The 18,355-nt window shown below is 39.2% G+C and overlaps 1 protein-coding gene across 1 annotated transcript; it reads right to left on the minus strand.

Moving 5' to 3' along the window:
* Nucleotides 1-1,004: 1,004 nt before the first annotated feature.
* Nucleotides 1,005-16,701, minus strand: LOC135079015 (uncharacterized). Its single transcript, XM_063973643.1, has 6 exons — nt 16,583-16,701; nt 5,121-5,629; nt 4,164-4,404; nt 2,979-3,183; nt 2,219-2,375; nt 1,005-1,512 (listed from the first exon to the last, which is right to left on the minus strand). Exons 3-6 carry the CDS (start codon nt 4,276-4,278, stop codon nt 1,345-1,347), a joined length of 645 nt encoding a protein of 214 aa, XP_063829713.1. The 5' UTR covers nt 4,279-4,404; nt 5,121-5,629; nt 16,583-16,701; the 3' UTR covers nt 1,005-1,344.
* Nucleotides 16,702-18,355: the final 1,654 nt, after the last annotated feature.

Consider the following 18,355-nt stretch of genomic DNA (forward strand, 5'->3'; position numbering starts at 1 on the left):
CTGTGGTTTGTTTCAACTACCTATTTTAAAATTTTTTGTCACTTTCTAAGTGTTGAATTTTATGGGATTGGGAAAGAAGTACCGAGTTTGAAGCGTTCATGAGCAGACATTGCAGTTGAATATTCAAGTTCTGAATTTGATTATTGATGAATAATAAAATAAATTCTACTAGCTCGATTGATGGTTTCATTTAATTTATTTAAATCAGGTTACCTATAATAATATTTTTTCGTTAATTTATGAAAATATCAAATTAGCCCGTAATCCTGAATCCTGATACATAAAGTTAGCCTATTAATTTAACACAGGTACGACTGTACTCAGTGTTGCACTATCAAATGCAATTGACGCGCCACTATGCCAGGGTTTTTATGTTCCTGGTCAGGCTATACAATCATGACCACAATCTCACAACTACATCACAACTGGATATCACAGACAAGACAGACGTATGACAAATAGCCTCTGTTGTAACTAGACTTCCGCAGTATTGTCTTCCATAGATAATATCGTATTGCTTTATAGCTAGGTCATAAAGCTTTTCGAGAAATTTCCAGTCTCTAAAAACCTGATAGTTGCTATGTTAGTTGAAAAATATTTCCAGTCCACTAAGTTGTGGCTTATGAGCGTTAGACTCGCTTTAAAAGAAGGTTAACTAACAATATAGGATCTTATATTGCTATCCTTTCAGTTTTCCATATAGCATTTTCAATATTGACGGGTAGTGCCAGCCCCCAATGTACCCTCTCAAATAAGTAAATAGTGAACCTAGGCTATGTATCTCTTTATATAGTGTGTGTAAATTCTTGTCCCCTTAAAATCCGATAGACAATGGAAAATTAAACTCCGCACAAAATTAGAAAGGTGCTGGATATAACGCCCATTCCTTCAATAAAATATTGTTTCTCGTATTCATTGTTTCATTTATTCAAATAACCTTAAATCTATTAGGTTTTTCTGTAGAGATAAGTGTCATATAAAGGGTTCCAATAAATACGAATATGTAGATTTGTCAAATAATTATATATTAGGTAAAATAAATTCCAGTAACTAATAAATAGACTAAATAGTCCACAAAGAAATGCAAAATTCAAAAAATATCCTTATACACTACAATAGTAATGATAAAAAACATTAAGCCCAAAAATTAGTCCCATAACCGATAAAAAAGTAAATAATTTGAATGATTACACATATAAAATACATCGTCGATATACTTTGAAGTAAACTAATCTACAAATTAAGTGACAAACGTAAAAATAATTAGAGTACAACAGCGTCGTCTTTTGTTGCGTCTGTCATGTTGGCGGCCATTTTGTCGTCGGCGCCATTTCGCGGGCGCTGTCAGAGGCTCAGGCGGCAGATGTCGTCGTTGATCTCCAGCATCTGCTCGATGAAGCGCTGATGCGACATCACTTTGGCCACTTTACAGATGATTTTGAGAAGTTCGCCATCTTTGTAGTTCATTTGCGCGTTGCAAAGCTCAATTTCCTCTGACAAGGACTCTGGTATCTGTGAAAGAAAAGGCTTATTAGTGACTGCTATTCCACAAACTATGTACTTAGATTATATGATATACAATTATCTATAGTCGCATAATAACAGTGGACAAACTTTCGAATACCCAGAATAAGTAACGAGTTGTGGATTGGAACGAAACAGCCGTTTAAAATGATAACTACCTTCAATGTTTGACGATGGACTTGTATTGAGATATGACTCTTATGTCAAGTTCGTAAGGTCGAAACTTAAAATGAATGAATAAATAAATCACGGAAACAACTTTTGACTTCGACCTTGTTTTCAATAATCACATGTCTCATTTTAGCCTCATTATCAGTGTTCATTTTCAGGCACTTAACAAACTGTTAATGGGAAAGGTAACCTCAAGAATTATCCTTGATACTGTCATGTTATAACTTGATGTTTTAGGTACATGTCGTTTTATGAGGTTTGTACTACAGGTTTAGTGGCATGATTATCTGAGTCAAGGAGAGGAACGGGAAGGGTGCCATGACGTGACAGAGCATTTCAGTCTGAACACAGTCTGCCTGACGTTTGATTTGACGTCACAAAAACATGCATGTGGATTGAGTGATCCTACCTCAGGCACTGACTCAGTTATGAGCTCGACCTGTACCTACTTATTTATTTCCGTTATAGTTACTGCAATAACAGCACAAAATACCGTAAACTAGATTGGTCAAATGGAACTTACCTCTGAATCTAAGAAGGTGCTGAATTTGTACTTGGTCTTGCGCTTGTCGGCGCCGCTTCCGAAGAAGAGCGTGAACTGCGCGTCCTTCCCGCGGGCTCCCACCGGGAAATACAGCCCGGCGATCACGTGGCCCTTCTGGTCGCGCGAGAGGAGACTCCTGGAAGATAGGGAATGGTTAGGATCGATGGGAACATTTGTAGCTTATCATGTGTTTCTTCAACCAATGGTCAAAATCTCCGTTGCCTTGTGGTTTCAACAGAGTAGAATAGGAATGCCGAAACTTTTCCGTTATAAGAGGTGACTAAAAGAGACATGCGAATATCAATCAGGTTTCCTCAACCAGACTCGCAAGAAGGACCAGGGAGTGTAGGCCAGATCATCTATTTGTCTCTGGTAAATTAGAGGGTCGTCTTCCTGTTAGTGGGCACATGACGTAAATTATATTGTTATGTAGGTGCCTTCTATCTCAAGATCCATAGATGTACCATGCGCTACGTCTAGCTTCACGCGCAGAGATTAAAATGTTACAAAGCCCATTAAAAGCACTATTAGAGTTGCTACAGGTGACTGAGTTTCTTCCGCCTCTTCTTATCAGCACAAGCCCATATTACGTTGACCCGAAATGGCGGTAGGGCAAGTTATATTTGGGACGTGTATAAGTGCCCTGGAAAGGGCTTATGTACTGAATAAACGATTTGATTTGCTACATTACTTCAGCTTTCTCAAAAAGATTTCCAATTCCAACATTTCTCATACTCACTTGAAGTTGTAAACCAGGTTCCTCCTCTCAGTCACGTTGACGCCGTCAAGATAAGGCCTGGCGACGAACACGAGCGACGTTTGACTTTTCACGTCTCCGCCACGCGTCTCGCGCTCCTGCCACTCCACGTAGCTACTGTTGGGCGGGCTGAAGACGTAGTTGTATTCCTTGCGGCAGGTAGGCTCGTCGGATTGCGTGAACCATCCTGGGGGAGAAGAAAGGGTTTAGTTTTTGGCTGCATCTATTTTGGCTCTATGTTGGGACGTTCAGGAGTTAGGCTAGAATTGTGATGAGGTTTCAAAATTGGCTGGCTAGTAGTATCAAACTTCTGGAAGTATACTGATTCTCTGTTTCACTTGTTTTCAAATTATGGACAGTAGGGAATCGTTTTTATACTCAGATTGATTTAATGCACATTTTTAAGGAATCATTGAACCTGGTGGTTCCACTCGTGAATAAGACTCCTAAGAAAAAAATTATCTAGTTACTAGGACCTGTAAACAGCGCAGTTGTGTCCAGCAGTGGACGTGCTAAGGTTGAAACAAAGAAGTCGATTGTCAGGCTGTGATAGTTACTTAGTTAGTTTTCCTGTTGCAGGGCAATCGAATACCGCACAATGCAAAGGTTACATTTAAAAGAAAGAAAGAAATGCATGCATGTTAATGCCACTCAGTTTTAGTTGGGACACCTTGTAGGATGTCCCGTCACTGGTTTTCAACAGGAAGCCCTATAGCTATTGCGTATCCCTTGTTGGGCCATTGTGCGCGTATTGTGGTTTATCTTCCTACTCCAACCACCCCAGATCGCGAAAGCAGATTCAGTAATTTGGTATTTGACACAGTTCATTTGAGGGACCACATTCGGCGAGTTGTAGCCTAAGAGTAGGCGCACACCGTTGATTTTTAGTTGGCCGATAGTTGTGCCCGATTTTAAATTGTATGAAGAATCGGCCAAATCGAATCGGCGTAGTGTGCGCACTCCCATTACATGCCCATACTGATCAACTGCCCGACTAAACTATCGGCCGACGAAAAATCAACGGTGTGCGTCTACTCTGTTGTAGCGTCCAACTTACAATTGTTTTAGAGGTTCTGCTAAATCTTTATGTATATGAAACCTTCGTTTTCCAAAGTGGCCTCTCGAAGGGAACGCACATGAGAAAGCAAGCAGCCTGTATATACTGACCGGTGTGCGGGTAGGCGCGGTCGGCCATGACGGTGACGACCCTCGGCACGTGGTAGCCCGGGTCGGCCAGCAGCAGGCCCGCGCGCCCGGCCAGCCGCACCAACACGCCCACCATCACGTGCTCCTTCTCCGCGGACAGCACGGCGGCGGGGCTGTCGCCGCATGACACGTACTCGCGCACGTCGCCCACGGCTTCCTCGCACGAGAGCAGCGCGGTCGCGCACGCGAACCCGGGAAACTCCTGGAAAAAGATCGGTTATTAAGTAAAACGTCTTCCAAAGTGAAATCTTTAGGGACAACTGCTGCTGCTATCTTATCAGCTTAGGACGTCCACCCACATGGTAGATCGACGACCTGATAAACCTTTATGCCTACATTCAGCGCCTTCGTTCGCTTCAGCCAAATGACGTCCACTGCTGGACAAACGCCTCCTCCAAGGTTTTCCACAATGCACGGTCCTGCGCTGCCCGCATCCAGGCTCTTCCCGCGACCTTTACGAGATCGTCGCTCCACCTAGTAGGAGGCCTGCCCACGCTACGTCTTCCAGCCCGTGGTCGCCACTCGAGAACTTTTCCGCCCCAACGGCCATCGTCTCTACGAGCTATGTGCCCCGCCCACTGCCACTTGGTTTTAGCAATTCAGCGCCTTACTGCTACCTATAATAGCAGGCGCTGGATGCAGGCCGCTACGAAACGGTCAATATAGAAATCATTGGGGGAGGCCTATGTTCAGCAATGGTCGTCCTATGACTGAATAGATGGTGATGATGAAATGATATAGTGTGGCTTATTAGGATGCAGGGGAATCCCCTCTCCCCTAACGCGCATATTAGGTATAAAGTCAAAGCAAGAATATTTTAAAAAGTCTTATGCCTGTTTTCACCATCAATCTATGGTGAGTGACACATAAGAATTAGGGATTGATGGTGAAAAAGGGCATTAGATAAGTAGTAGTTACCTTATTGAGTTTCCTCCACCTCTTGATCAGCTCCAACCCCAGTCCGACGCACGTGTGCTTCTTCGCGCGGATCGGCGGCGAGTACTTCTCGTACACATCGTACAGCGGCTCCTTAGAGTTCTCGAATTCCTCGAACAGCGACACGAAGTTGTTGACCGAGTCGTAGTTGTCAGTGACGAGGAGTTTCCGGAGCACGGCTTCAGCTTTGGTGACGAGTTCCTCGTGCGTGGTCGGCGTGAGGTCGAGCGGGCGTCGTGGTGGGCCCCACCGCGCGGGCGGGAGGGGTAGCCTGGTCACGTCGCGGGCGACGGGGGCGTCGTCCCGCGCGACCGAAGCGAGTCAACTCGGCCACTCGGAGCCCCAGCGGCCGACGGCGGGGGCCGCCGCCTCGGCCTCGGGCGTGCCCTTCTGCAACGCATCGTCGCGGCTCCGCTCGGTAGCGACCTCGACGCCCTTAGCGAGCGCCTCACGCTGCCTCTCTAACACCAATGATGACGGTTTTTCACGCTCTGCAACAAATGTTTTTTTGATTAACAAGGGGTTCTCCCTTTAAACAAAAAAAATGACGTTTTAGTGGCTCGATTGTCAAGACTATTCCCATCTCTCGTTCCCACCCCTCTGCTACTTGCTATGTGTCAATAAAACGTAACCAGAGATGGGGTCGGTAATGTACTTGGCTCGTATAACTTTTGCAATCTGCTATTTATTACCCATTTCATCCCCTAACGGCGCCCGAGATGTATCAGCCGTTAAGGGCACCTGAGATGGAGTATAGTAACTAACTAAATAAATAGTCAGCATCTAAAAGCCAACTATATTATTCAAGTGATAGAAAGGTATAAGTTTAAACGAGTTAACATCTTAAAAGGTCATGGTCCTTCGAGCCGAATTAAGCACGGATAAAAGGTTTAGGCTTAATTACGGTAGAAAGGTGCGAGCTAAGGTTATTGAATAATTCCTGTAAAGTATTGCTGTCTTTTTAATCGTAGCAATAAAATATCAGCGTATTTTTTCAATACATGCTTATTTATTTAGTCATTATCTTATCGCCTTTTGCAACATATTATTGTCGTCGATGTCTTTCAACACATGCTTTGCGTGTTTTTATAAATCGCAAACACACCTTGCACTCTTCTACCGATAAAAAAAAAAATTTATGCGGCGATATAATGACAAGCTTGCAACCTATGACACGTTTAGGTATTTCTAGAATACATTCTTCAAAAATTTGGACAAAAGGCGAATTTCAGCAGTAGGAACATCTTTTTATGCGTAAGAAGTAGGTACGTAAGTAAGTAGTATTATCAGGTATTCACGAAGATAGATCTAGTAGGTTATCTCACAGATTCGAATCCGATTGTCTGATAAAAGTTACGGATATAAAAATGATACATTCTTTTATCATTAAAATCTATAAGATAGATACCTACCTACTGCCTGCCTGGTAACTTTCAGTCGCCTGTATCGCCACGTGAAACGAGATGGGCAGTTTGACAGTACGATACCTACCGATGTTTTGTTTGGGGTGCTATTTTAACTTTTTACCCTTTGACTTAAGCATCAAAATCGAGTGTACAGTATTCAGGATAATAACCCCTGTCTTTGTTTCGAATATCACTCCGTGAATCAATAGCAGAAGCTTCTAAATTTAATACATTACGACGTGACGTAACGCAGACGCGATTTCAAGGAAACTGTAGTTACTGCTGGTTACAACCGGCGATGGTTCGCGCGAAGAAAGCAGTTTAAACCGTTCAGTGCTGTCTTTACGGTACAGAAAGAGTAATTACGGTCATCAGCAGCAGTCATGGGTGGAATGGTAGTTTCTATCTGGTTCAAACTTCTTATGAGAAGAAACCCGTAACTTAGTGCCGAATAGAGCGGTATTCATATTCATTTATTCACTTCGCAATGTTACAAAGAGTAAGTTGTACAAGATGTTCAAAATGTTAGATGTGTGATTTTCATGCTGTTTTCGCACCAATGCTTTGGTTCCTGAAGTTTCAGATTATCTGACTTATGATGTAAGATGCCGTCTAGGTTGGTGATGATTTTCTAACCTTTAACCTTTCATTTTGTCCTTATAGAATGAAACCGAAGAATTAACAGATAAGCTTACAGGTTAACAACTCTTAGTATAACTGTACAATCATTCGGATCGGAATTAATTTAGCTTTAGCTAGAATAGAAAGAATTGACCTGTTCGTTTTATCTTATGCACATGCTATGGCTTCTGGCAGCTAGATAGAGTTCGATATGTCGATATTCTGCTGATTTTACACTCGTGCCGATGACTCAGACCGCTTTTCTCTGAATCTTTCATGTGGGTTACTTGTAGAGGTTACGCACGCGTCGGGCAAATGTGATGGACCAGTGTACAGTCAGTGTCAAATAGTTCATGACACCCGAAGTGGACAAAAAGTTGACAACACAACCTTATTCCAATGAGGGTCTTAGCGATTGAAAAATCCACCAGATGACAATACGTAGACGCGAGGTCCAAATGCTGCATGATTGGTTATTTTTGACATGACATTGACAGATATGTCAAAATCCACCAATCATGCAGCATTTGGACCTCGCGTCTACGTATTGCCATTGTGCAGTTGTTGTGCTTAAGTGGTGGGGGCCCCCGAAAGGGGCGCTTTTTCGGTTTTCCGGTTATACCGCGTAAAGGACTTACCTTATCGAAAAATGGTCATTCTGACTAGCCTATTAGTACATACTGCTGTTTTTAGGTCAACATTAAACTCTTCATTACATAGCGGGTTGCAATAATAATCTAGTAACTGACAGAAATATAATTAAGTTCACAATCCTAATAACGGGATTAAACTAACGTATTGAATTTCAAAAGTCAATAGGTAGAGGCGGCAAAAATTGAATGGCCTACTAGCGGCAAATTTGTAAATCCGCCACTGATTGTAACAAAGATTTGTTGCAAACTTTTTGGCTACTTTGGGTGTTACGAACTATTTGACGCTGACTGTACACTTGTGGATATTGACCGTCTGGGGCGAAGTTTGCTCTATCACAGTAGATAAATCAAACAGTACGGAAGCTTCATACAACGGTCATTCTCACGATTAGGCGTTCTCAGCCTAATTACCATATCATTTTTGAAATTTGGCTTAATTGACTTAAACGCATTTAAATATGAAACACATGAAAAGTACGAATTTAACAATCGTTAAGGCGTCAAATTATTCCAAGCGGTTTTCGCGTAAATGAGACCCAAAAATTTTATGGTCACGGTAATTAGATAAGGCTAATACTTAATCTAACGGTAATTAGAAAAAATATGTAAAATAGCAAGAAAACAATGTCTTGCATTGATAAATTTGTATATAAATATATAGCGTCATAAAAAACGCTGTAGGTACACTTAATAACCCTTTGAAAAAAGGAAAACACTCATTTCTATTATTTATTGTATCAAGATATTTTCAGTATACTGCAATAATCGAGGCTATAACAGGAACACTTAGTTTCGGCCAGAAGGTGCTACGTGTCACATTTCATCAGAATCTTAATCATCATTTATTTGATTTCAATGTGGTACAAACGATTTAACGTACAGATAAATAATGGATCAGGAGATCTCACAAATTTGATTTTTCGGATATGCATAAATATCGAAAAATTAATTAATGATTTAAGTGATTTTTCCTCTTTTTAATCTATCTGCGATCAGCCATCACCCTTTATCAGATTAAATTGAATTTTTAATAATGACAGTTCCAGCTCAGCATATCCCATGATTTGTCACCTCGATTCTTTTACAATAGGTTTTCAGATTGATGCTATTCGCTTTCTCCTGAGCCTAAATGCAGAATTCTTAGAATTTAAAAGGGATGCAGCAAATAGATTCCATGAAGGTCTAGTCTTTGGTTGTAAGCTTTACAGGATTTTCCACACCCTCTTTGACGTTTGGTATCACTTCAGTGGACTTTGTAAACCAAGGTGCACAGCTCAAGATTTTTAAAACTTTATTTTGAAAACGTTAAAGTATTTCTACATTTGCGAGGCTAAGTCGATGCCATGTCTACATGGGTTTTAAGATCCATTTATATAGTTTGTTCTCCAAGCTTCTTCTGTCCAGTACCCATTGCATATCACGAAGTTTTTTCTATGCATAACAAAGCAGGTAGGATGCAGTTTAGGATGGTACAAAGTGCCTATACACTCTTGCCTTGAAAAGTCCCATTGTCTGTTGATTTGTTCTCTTTTGTTCTTAATGTGATCACGCCAGGTAAGCGTTACTGTTGGAAAATCTCATCTTCTTAGGGCAAAGGTATTATGGATAGATGTTAATGGTATTATATTAGAATTAATTAATGACTTAAGATGTTAATATCAATTATACTAATAGTAAAAATAAATATCTGGTACGAGACATGTTTCATGCAGGGGTGACATCTCCTGGCCATCAGAAAGCCCCAATTTCACTCCAGGTAACTTCTTTTTGTGGGGTCACCTTAGGGGTTAAATATACTCTTAAATCCAACAACCATGCAGCAACTGAAGCTGAACATTCGTCATGAAATCGAATCTCTTTCGAGGTTACTCTAACGAAAGTTTTTTAAATTTTGATTGTCAGATTGGAAGAAAGTCCGTACAGTTGTTATGCGAAAGTCTAGGTATATTTCATATTTTATCATCATACTTATTCAATCGTGAGTGCAATTTGTAGGTAATAATTTCATACAACGGTGATTATAAATATACGGTAATTAGTACATGGAAATTATAAAACGATAGTTTTTCTTCAAAATTTCCAAAATCTTCAGCGTATGCAAATACTGTCTTACTACAACGTATGACGGCCAAAATACTGAATCTATTTAAATTAACAACGTGGATCTACCTTTAAAAATCGAGTATAAAAATAAGGACATGGTAAATAGAAAAATAGAAAACCAAAGATATGGTAATTATACTCTTACGCAATTCATCGACGGTACGCCAACGCAATAGACGTCTACTTGCTAACAGGTCTTAGAACTAACTAAGGGCTCGCGCCGCTCGCGTAAATGATGTGTCAAATATTATTATTTAGGCTTGTGTGCCCAAAAACAGAAAACGTCACGGGAATTAGGACTTTCGCTCGGACAAGCAGTTTTTTAATTCTAATTATTTACAGAATGGTTCTATTGAATAGATATTTTGCTATGCGTAAGACAATCTTTTGTACTCTTTAAAATGTTGAATGGAGTAAACCAAATCTATACGACATAAAAATTACAGCCAAGTTTTAACATTAAGTCGGTGTGCGGACGCGTAACGGTAATTAGAGAACAGAGGTTCATGAAATTAATTAAGTCACAAATACTTAAAATAGAGGCCTATGATTTAATGCACAACTGGATGGGGTTGTTAAGTAACGTATAAAAATACTTGCATGTCTCTAATTTGTCATTTTTAACGATTTAACAGCCCGGACACGCAAAAACTAGCTCATCTGAGAATGGCCGACAAACGCTCGAAATCAGACTCACGCACACAGACGCACGCTTTACACAAGCTCTAAGCGAACCTCGCAGTCCATCCGTCGCGAGTGTCGCGCGCGCGCGTTGTGTTTTTAATAATAATTTTATTGCATGCACTGTCCTCTGTATTTTTAAAAAACATGCCACGAGTGTATTGCGTAGTATACGGCTGCTTGAACTCGGCATCTTCAAAACCAGAACTTTCATTTTTTAAACTTCGTAATAATTCTGAATAAATTGTAAAAATGATTCAATATTACTTTTTAAATAAAGTGCTTACATCTGATTTTGTAATAGTTCTTTTTAAATTACGTAATTACGCTTTTTAACAATTTATGTGTTCTATTTGATAAAGTAATTTGCTCCGCGCGCTTTTGTACTAAGTGATGAACTGTATTTAAAATGAGGCAATAGCTATGTGAAAGTAAGTATCCGGTATTTTATTTATGAGAATAGAATATCTTCTACCGGCCTCTAATAGTACTTAATCAATTTATTCGATTATGTATTCGATCATTATAGAACCTAATTAACGTTTTATTTTTTTGATAACTACTTAGTCAATTAATTTATTCCATTACGTATTTGATAATTAAAAAACCTAAATAAACGTTTTAATAAATAAGTAATTCAGAACCTTATTAATTTTATAAAGATTAAGAGTGCCAACCCTAACACTCAGTTGAAGTGTAGGTATTTAACTCGCCGAAAGGGCTAAGTTTCCGTACTGCTTTAGCTCATATATCTACTGTGGCTCTATTATCTCCCATAGACATCACGGACGTCTCGGCACGCGCAACGAAAGTTGACCGATTGATTGTGATTAGAAATAGTGATGGCAAACAGCTCTATTGATTCTGCCAAGAGCTAATATTGGGCATTACTGAACAAGCAAAAGGTAAACATGTTGTACGTAAATCAATATTGTTTTTTTGTTTTGGCTTGGTATCTGTCTATATTCAAATCGTAAGCAACTAATATGCATGAGAGAAACTTCACCATAATATTGTCTGCACCGTCTTTTTAGTAGAGTCACGTCACGCGTGATCAGAATTTCAACAACTTTTTGTACTTATATACTCGTACTTCATTAAAATTTTAAAACAATTCAAATTACTATGGTTTTGTTTCAAAATCTTTTTGCACTACATTTTAAATTGTAAAACAATTCAAATTCTGCCTTCCACGTATTGGTCACGGCAAACCATTATTGTATCTATCTTTACATTTAAAGATCATCTGCCCACTTCGTGGGCGTCCTTTGTTTAAGTTATTTTTAAGACTTCTATGAATCGAGATACTTTTTGTACCTATGCATTAACGCAACGAAATACACTTAACATCAAATAAACCGCACCTTCCGCGACGCGAACTTTAAAGATTTTCTTCTGACACAATCATGGTGCCCCAACAATATTGGTGTTATTTGAAAGCCCAATAAATATCCTTAAAGAAAAAGACATTTGATTTCTTGAAAAGAGACCTCACTTTGGGCTCACCTCTGGGATCAATTAGACCAAATTTTATGGTTATAAAACCAAATAATGATCACACGTGTCCTCTTTAACAGATGGATACCGATTAATCCCAACTTAACAGTTTTACAGCCATAAAAGTTGGCTCAAGCGTAATAGCCTATTTTTTGAAGAAGTGACTCTGGATCCTTCTAAAGACACATTTTTGGAAGCTTAGAACTAGGCTTTTAAATGGTGCCAATATTGGTGGGAAGTGGGGATGCATACGTTTGAAAGTGCTTGTTGCGGGAGGTGCGATTTATTTGATGTTGAGTGTAGGTAGGTGCTGTTAGTACCACGCTAGGTATTGCATATTTGCCAGGAGCCAATAGTGTCCGGCAGTGACATAACACTTGGAATGCAAACACCGCATCACTTTCGCACCGTTTGGTGTGCTTGACGCGCAGGGTAAACAAACTCAACACGCTTGTTTTCATTTGCTAATTATTTCCGATGCACTTATTATACAGGTGAAGGTGTTGTTTTCTTGTGTGCAGGTAATTGGAGAGTTAGGTCATTATAGTTAACGTTAGAAAGAGTAGTAACTACAAGATGTTCAAAATGTTACATGTGTGATTTTCATGCTGTTTTCGGACCAATGCTTTGGGTTCCTGAAGTTTCAGATTATCTGACTTATGATGCCATCTAGGTTGGTGATGATAACTTTTCATTTTGTCCTTATTCAATGAAACCGAATGAGCAGGTAATTGGAGAGTCATTATAGTTAACGTTAGAAAGAGCGCTGTAATGAATGAGTGATAGAGCAAACCATTTGGAAAGCTTATCTAGGCTTAATGTAGTTTCTTCTTTTCCCTATGGCTACGAAACAGCGAAGGTGATTATTCAAGTCGAAAATTACGAACAGAGATAGAATAAATACAGCCTACTGTATTGGAAAAAATGCCTCAATATGATTTTTACGGAAAGATTTCTAAAGGTATTCACTAAGGAAAAAATAAATCTTTATTGCTTTACGATCCGAAATGACGAGGCGACTGACCGCTGAAAGTTCATTCCTGGAGTTCAAAAATCAAATGTCGTTTCTTTGTAGAAACATGTTACTGAGTGGAAGTTTTAAAAATAGTTCTATTCTATCACAAAATATCGATTTAGTAGCACAATTTTTTTACCTATCTAGGTCAGTTTTACGGTACCAGTATGGAAGTGATAGAGACAAATGTGTTGAGTTTAATTTCCCTTTCTTTGGGATTTAGTAAGAAACATTTTGGAAGCTTAGACGTCTATAAGAAAACAACAAATTATCTAACACTATATATTCTGCAATTCTTGCCGATGTAGACGTTTTATTTTAATGAAAATCTTGCATAATATCTTTTCCAATAATTCTTAATTCGTTATTTTTAATGGGCAGAGTAATTGCTTAAGGCTTTAATTAAAATTCTACCGGGTGTAGTTTGCGAGTATGACGCAATTTTCGCGTGCGGCGTTAACCGCTTGCAGAAATGTGAATCATGCATTCATGCGTAGGGGAAAACCTTTGCCCTGTTATTCAGGATAAAGAGACAACAGAAAGGCTATGAGGAAACATTGTGTACTCAGAAAAACAATTAGTTAATAATACCTACGCTTTTTTAGTAACTGAAGATCTTTGAACGCGAAAAAAATACTTTTGCTTTTTCATTACGGCTCTTTCCATGAAAAGCAATGATAATCCCCTCTTTCGTGGACTCGTGGTTGGTATTAAAACTCCAATTTGGTATTCCCTGAAAATATTTTGTTTGATCTACCAACTCGACCAAAAATAACGTTACGAAGATAACGTTATTGTTATCCCAAATGTTTAGTCTACGATAAGCGTCGCTAATCTTAAAATGGGTAGTCGATTAGGCTCGTAAGAGCAAGATTACTATGTGCCTTGGAAAAACTCGCCGTGTCTAGGCTAGGGCGACCATATTGCAAGACTAGAAATCAGGACATTCTTTGTTATGAATTTTATGAACAACTGTAAACCGACTTGCATGGAAAATGTGATTTATAAACTTGGCAAGGAATATTAATACCCGACTCTATTGTTTTCTTGATAGAGTATGAAGATTCTGCATTAGAGCGATGATGCTAGAAAAGTTGTTAATGTACTCCTAGACCCAATAATTTCGAAGACTATTCAATGAATAAATGTTCTTTCTTTCTCTTTTTTCTTATAACACAAATAGAGTGCCTGCGAGTGACAGCACCATACTCGCCCGTGGCGCCAGGTGACGGGCGCAAAATATGTTAACCTTTACTGACTCATTATTGTTTGCGGGTTTTAAATGCCTCTGTCCTGTGCCATGCGGTAGGCTGGTCACCATTCTTATTTGGTAACGAACCACACGTGACTCGCGAATGTGGGTCACTCAACCATAAGAAGGTCGCACGTGAACAATTTGGACGAACATTACAGCGCGCCTCGTGCAGCGAACGATTTGGACAATGGTGCTACTGTGATGATGGCAAAAAGGTGATAAATCACAGAAGTTGTGCAGGAAAAACTTTTGAAATTACTCGCACTATGCAGTAAACGAACGAAGTTTAATAATGTGGATAAGTTTCCTGAATCTACCTGAATATGGCATGCAGTAAACTTTATTTCCTCTATTCACTTGTTTTTTGTATTGAAAGATCCTTTGTCCAAAACGGGTTTCATTTCCTCCAAACATAATGATTCAACCCCATTATTGAAGCATACAAAGAATCCATTTGTTTAGCGACCGTAAACTACCAAAGCCCATTCTATTTGGCAAGCGTGGTGATCGCTCATGCCAGATTCTTATCTGTGAGATACCTTGAATTCAATGACGTGCCTTTCAAAGCTGATTGCTGATTACTTTCTTGTAAACTGAGTTATTTCGAGGCAACTTTAACTTGCAGTGGCCTTAATAGGCGACGGGTCACGTTACTGGATCGATTTCATAGGCCAGTTTCATGGATCCCGCATTGTGGAGGTTGCCAAATTGCATGCCATGGCATCGTTCGGGCATTCATTTGCTTGTTTTGATCCAGTCATCATTTTATGGTCCGGAAGTAGTGTAACGGATGTTCACTGGATCGTTTTAGTAGCCTTGGCACGCGACATTTCCGTTGCATTCATGAATCAACTTCTACGAAAAATGACGTGACGAATATGACTGAAGCATAAGACGTAAAATCTATATTGCCTTTCAAATTCTGGTAAATTATCAAAGAACTCAATACAATACACGAACTCTTTCAATAACCTTTATGCCTAAATCGTGGCGTACCTCTTTATAACAATACCGAGAACATTGATGAGGTATCCAGTATAATGGCATGATGACATGAAATAATTAGTTTCCAGAAAAGCGAATAGGCGTAGGTACATCACTTAGTAGATTACTACGTGGGTGTACCAACCCCATGTCGACCGATAACTGCGTCAGCCGCGAATGTCCTACGACCTTTACACCCACATTGCGCGCTATTCGTAGCTACATTATGTACCCTTCACTAGGGGATCTTTTATTGTTATTTGACAATGAATTCTGCTTAGAATTTAATATATTTTCTGGACGGAAACACATTTTTTTGCAATCATTCTACTGCTTATCATATTCTTACTATCACCATCACGTGTATGTGTACTTTTGTCCGTCATATTATCATATTTTCTAAAATTGTTAAGATAATCTTCAGTAAGAAAATTTACGCTCAAAATGTAGGTACTGTATTGATGACTACGTCTAACTAAAATCAATACATTAATTTGAAACGCATTAACAATATTTTAACTGCGCAAATAGTGGTATTTTTAAGTTAACAATAATGTAGCCCATTATCCTAATTGTTTTTGTATCGTTTTTAATTTAATACCATTAATTGGCTAATAATTGGTTTTGAAATTAATAAGTGAGGTCTAAAATATTTAATAAATACTCGTTTAGAGGTAGATAATTATTAATTAATTACTATTTTATAGAAAATGTTTTCTTTCCACATTTAAAATCGTTGGAACGCCCTAATGACCGAGTATTTTCTCCGCAAAATACCACATGCGGCAAACGACTTCGTGAAAGTTGGAGTGTACCAAACAACACAATAAATAAAAGACACGCTTAGGTTTCTCAGCAGCGAAATAAGCAGCAACCTGTTCTGTTATCAAATTCAACAAGTTACTAAACTGCGCATTAGGAAATTGTTAGAAAAAATGTTACACCCCTCGGCCTATCTTACGCACACAAGAACAAAAACGTTAGAAACGCCCGGCCATCTTTTTGCTCAAGACGCACAAAAAAAATCTTAAATTTATTCTCGAGCTATGTTCTGTAAATCTAGGAGTTCTTTGTTTATGTTTTATGAACACAAAACATTGTCTAATACACGCGTAGCATTGTTTGCGTGATAGCGTTTATTATTGGCGTATGAAAGTTTTTGTTTGGTGAGTTTAGAACAAAAAAATATTAAACTAAGAGGTTAATAAAATGTTAAAGTTATGACTTACCCATACAACGGCTAGAAGCCAAATAAAAAAGAAAAGATCGCTGCCTCCGGGCGCGCTCTATCCGGACGTGAACCCGCTGCGACGACACCACACAAACTGATCGTTGAGCGGCGCGGTGCTCCCGCTGTTATATTTATGTTATCGGCGGGCAGTGACTTCCATACAGCTGGCTGGCCGTAATAGCGGTAACGGTAACCGGTTATTCGTTATCGAAGGACGTGGTATATTCGTAGACAGTGGTATATTCGTAGGGCGTGGTATATTCGAGTGCTTGTTTTATTTATTTATCTTTATTATAGAAACATACAGCCTTGTTGATACATGCAGCTTAAAATTAAGTGGGTTACACATTGGCCTTTAAAGTTTTGTTTATAAGTTATTTCTTCTTAGTCGATCACTCTTGTCAGAGTGGTCGTGGTTGCGCTGACGAAGTACACGGTGGGGTGTTCGGTATCATTTCCGAGGGTAGCTTTCCTGGCTATGTGCCTCCATTTCTGTCGATTACAGGCGTCGCAAGCACACTGGACCATGGAGGACTCAGTAGACTTTGTGATGGCGTCTATTTATATTAAGTACTTATTTAAAAATATTTATTAGACAGCTGCAATAATCACTGTCCCAAGTTTGTTTCTCTGTTATTCTGGTGATCTAATCTCATTAAAAGTACAACTATAACGCTCTACATGTTAACCTGTGTATTAAAGCCAGCCAGTGCCAATCTTTTCATTAACCGACTTCAAAAAGAAGGAGGTTCTTAATGAGGGCTATCGTTTTAGCGCTCACCAGTTAGCGCCACTGTAGAGTAAGGTCCTGTCACTTGCTAGTAGCGAAGACAGTGGCACCAACTGGTGAGCGCTAAAGTGGTAGGAGGACTATCGCATTTGCACTCATCAAGATGGCGCCACTGTAGAGTAAGGTCCTGTCAATCGCCAGGGGTGCCAACTGTTAAGTATAAAAACGATAGCCCTCATTCGGTTGGTTGAGATAAATACCGGTAATTCAAAATAACAGTAACGTTATTTCGTTGCGGGCATCCCTTGAGAGATACACGTGCTAACGTGGCGTCCATGACAACTGCGCATGGCAGGCTCCCCGCCCCACAGCGGAGTTCGACTTACCACGCGGCAAGCCCTTGTTTTTTTAATTCAAAGTCACAACACAACTTTGATTCGGTTATTACGCATTCAAATATGGCGGGAAAAGTTAATGGCGTGACGTCGATCTTCTTAAAGTAAATAATGGTTATCGATTTTAGGGCCACTCTTTGTCTGGGTCACGTTTTGTCTAAACGTGATTTGGTAGATAATTGTTCTGTTAATTATTTACTAACACACGACTATGAGCTAACCCAATTGACCTTTAAAAACAAATTAGTTCGACGGGTAGTACTTATTCTGTACAACCACACAAGACAAGTTTGATTTTGATTAAGATCGTAAGAAGTGCTTGGACCTTAAAATTACAATAACTATTTCTGATGTAGAGAATTTCGGATATCTGAAATATTGGATAGATTTATTCGTACCTACATAACTAAGTAACTCCTACAGTCACTGCCTGGCAACCAAGAAACTTATTTCTTGGTTAATATCGAATGTCAATTGTTTTAGTTTGGAAGTCTTTGATAATGCATTTATTACATAGTTAATTTTCGTAAGTCATGACGAAATACTCCAAACTAACAAAACATTTATTTTAATAAATATATTTCACTAAATACTCTAAACAAAAATATGCGTGCAATCAATTCAGGAAGCGTGTACGACGCACTTC

This window comes from Ostrinia nubilalis, chromosome 15, assembly GCF_963855985.1.
Source record: "Ostrinia nubilalis chromosome 15, ilOstNubi1.1, whole genome shotgun sequence".
NCBI classification, from domain to species: Eukaryota; Metazoa; Arthropoda; class Insecta; order Lepidoptera; family Crambidae; genus Ostrinia; species Ostrinia nubilalis.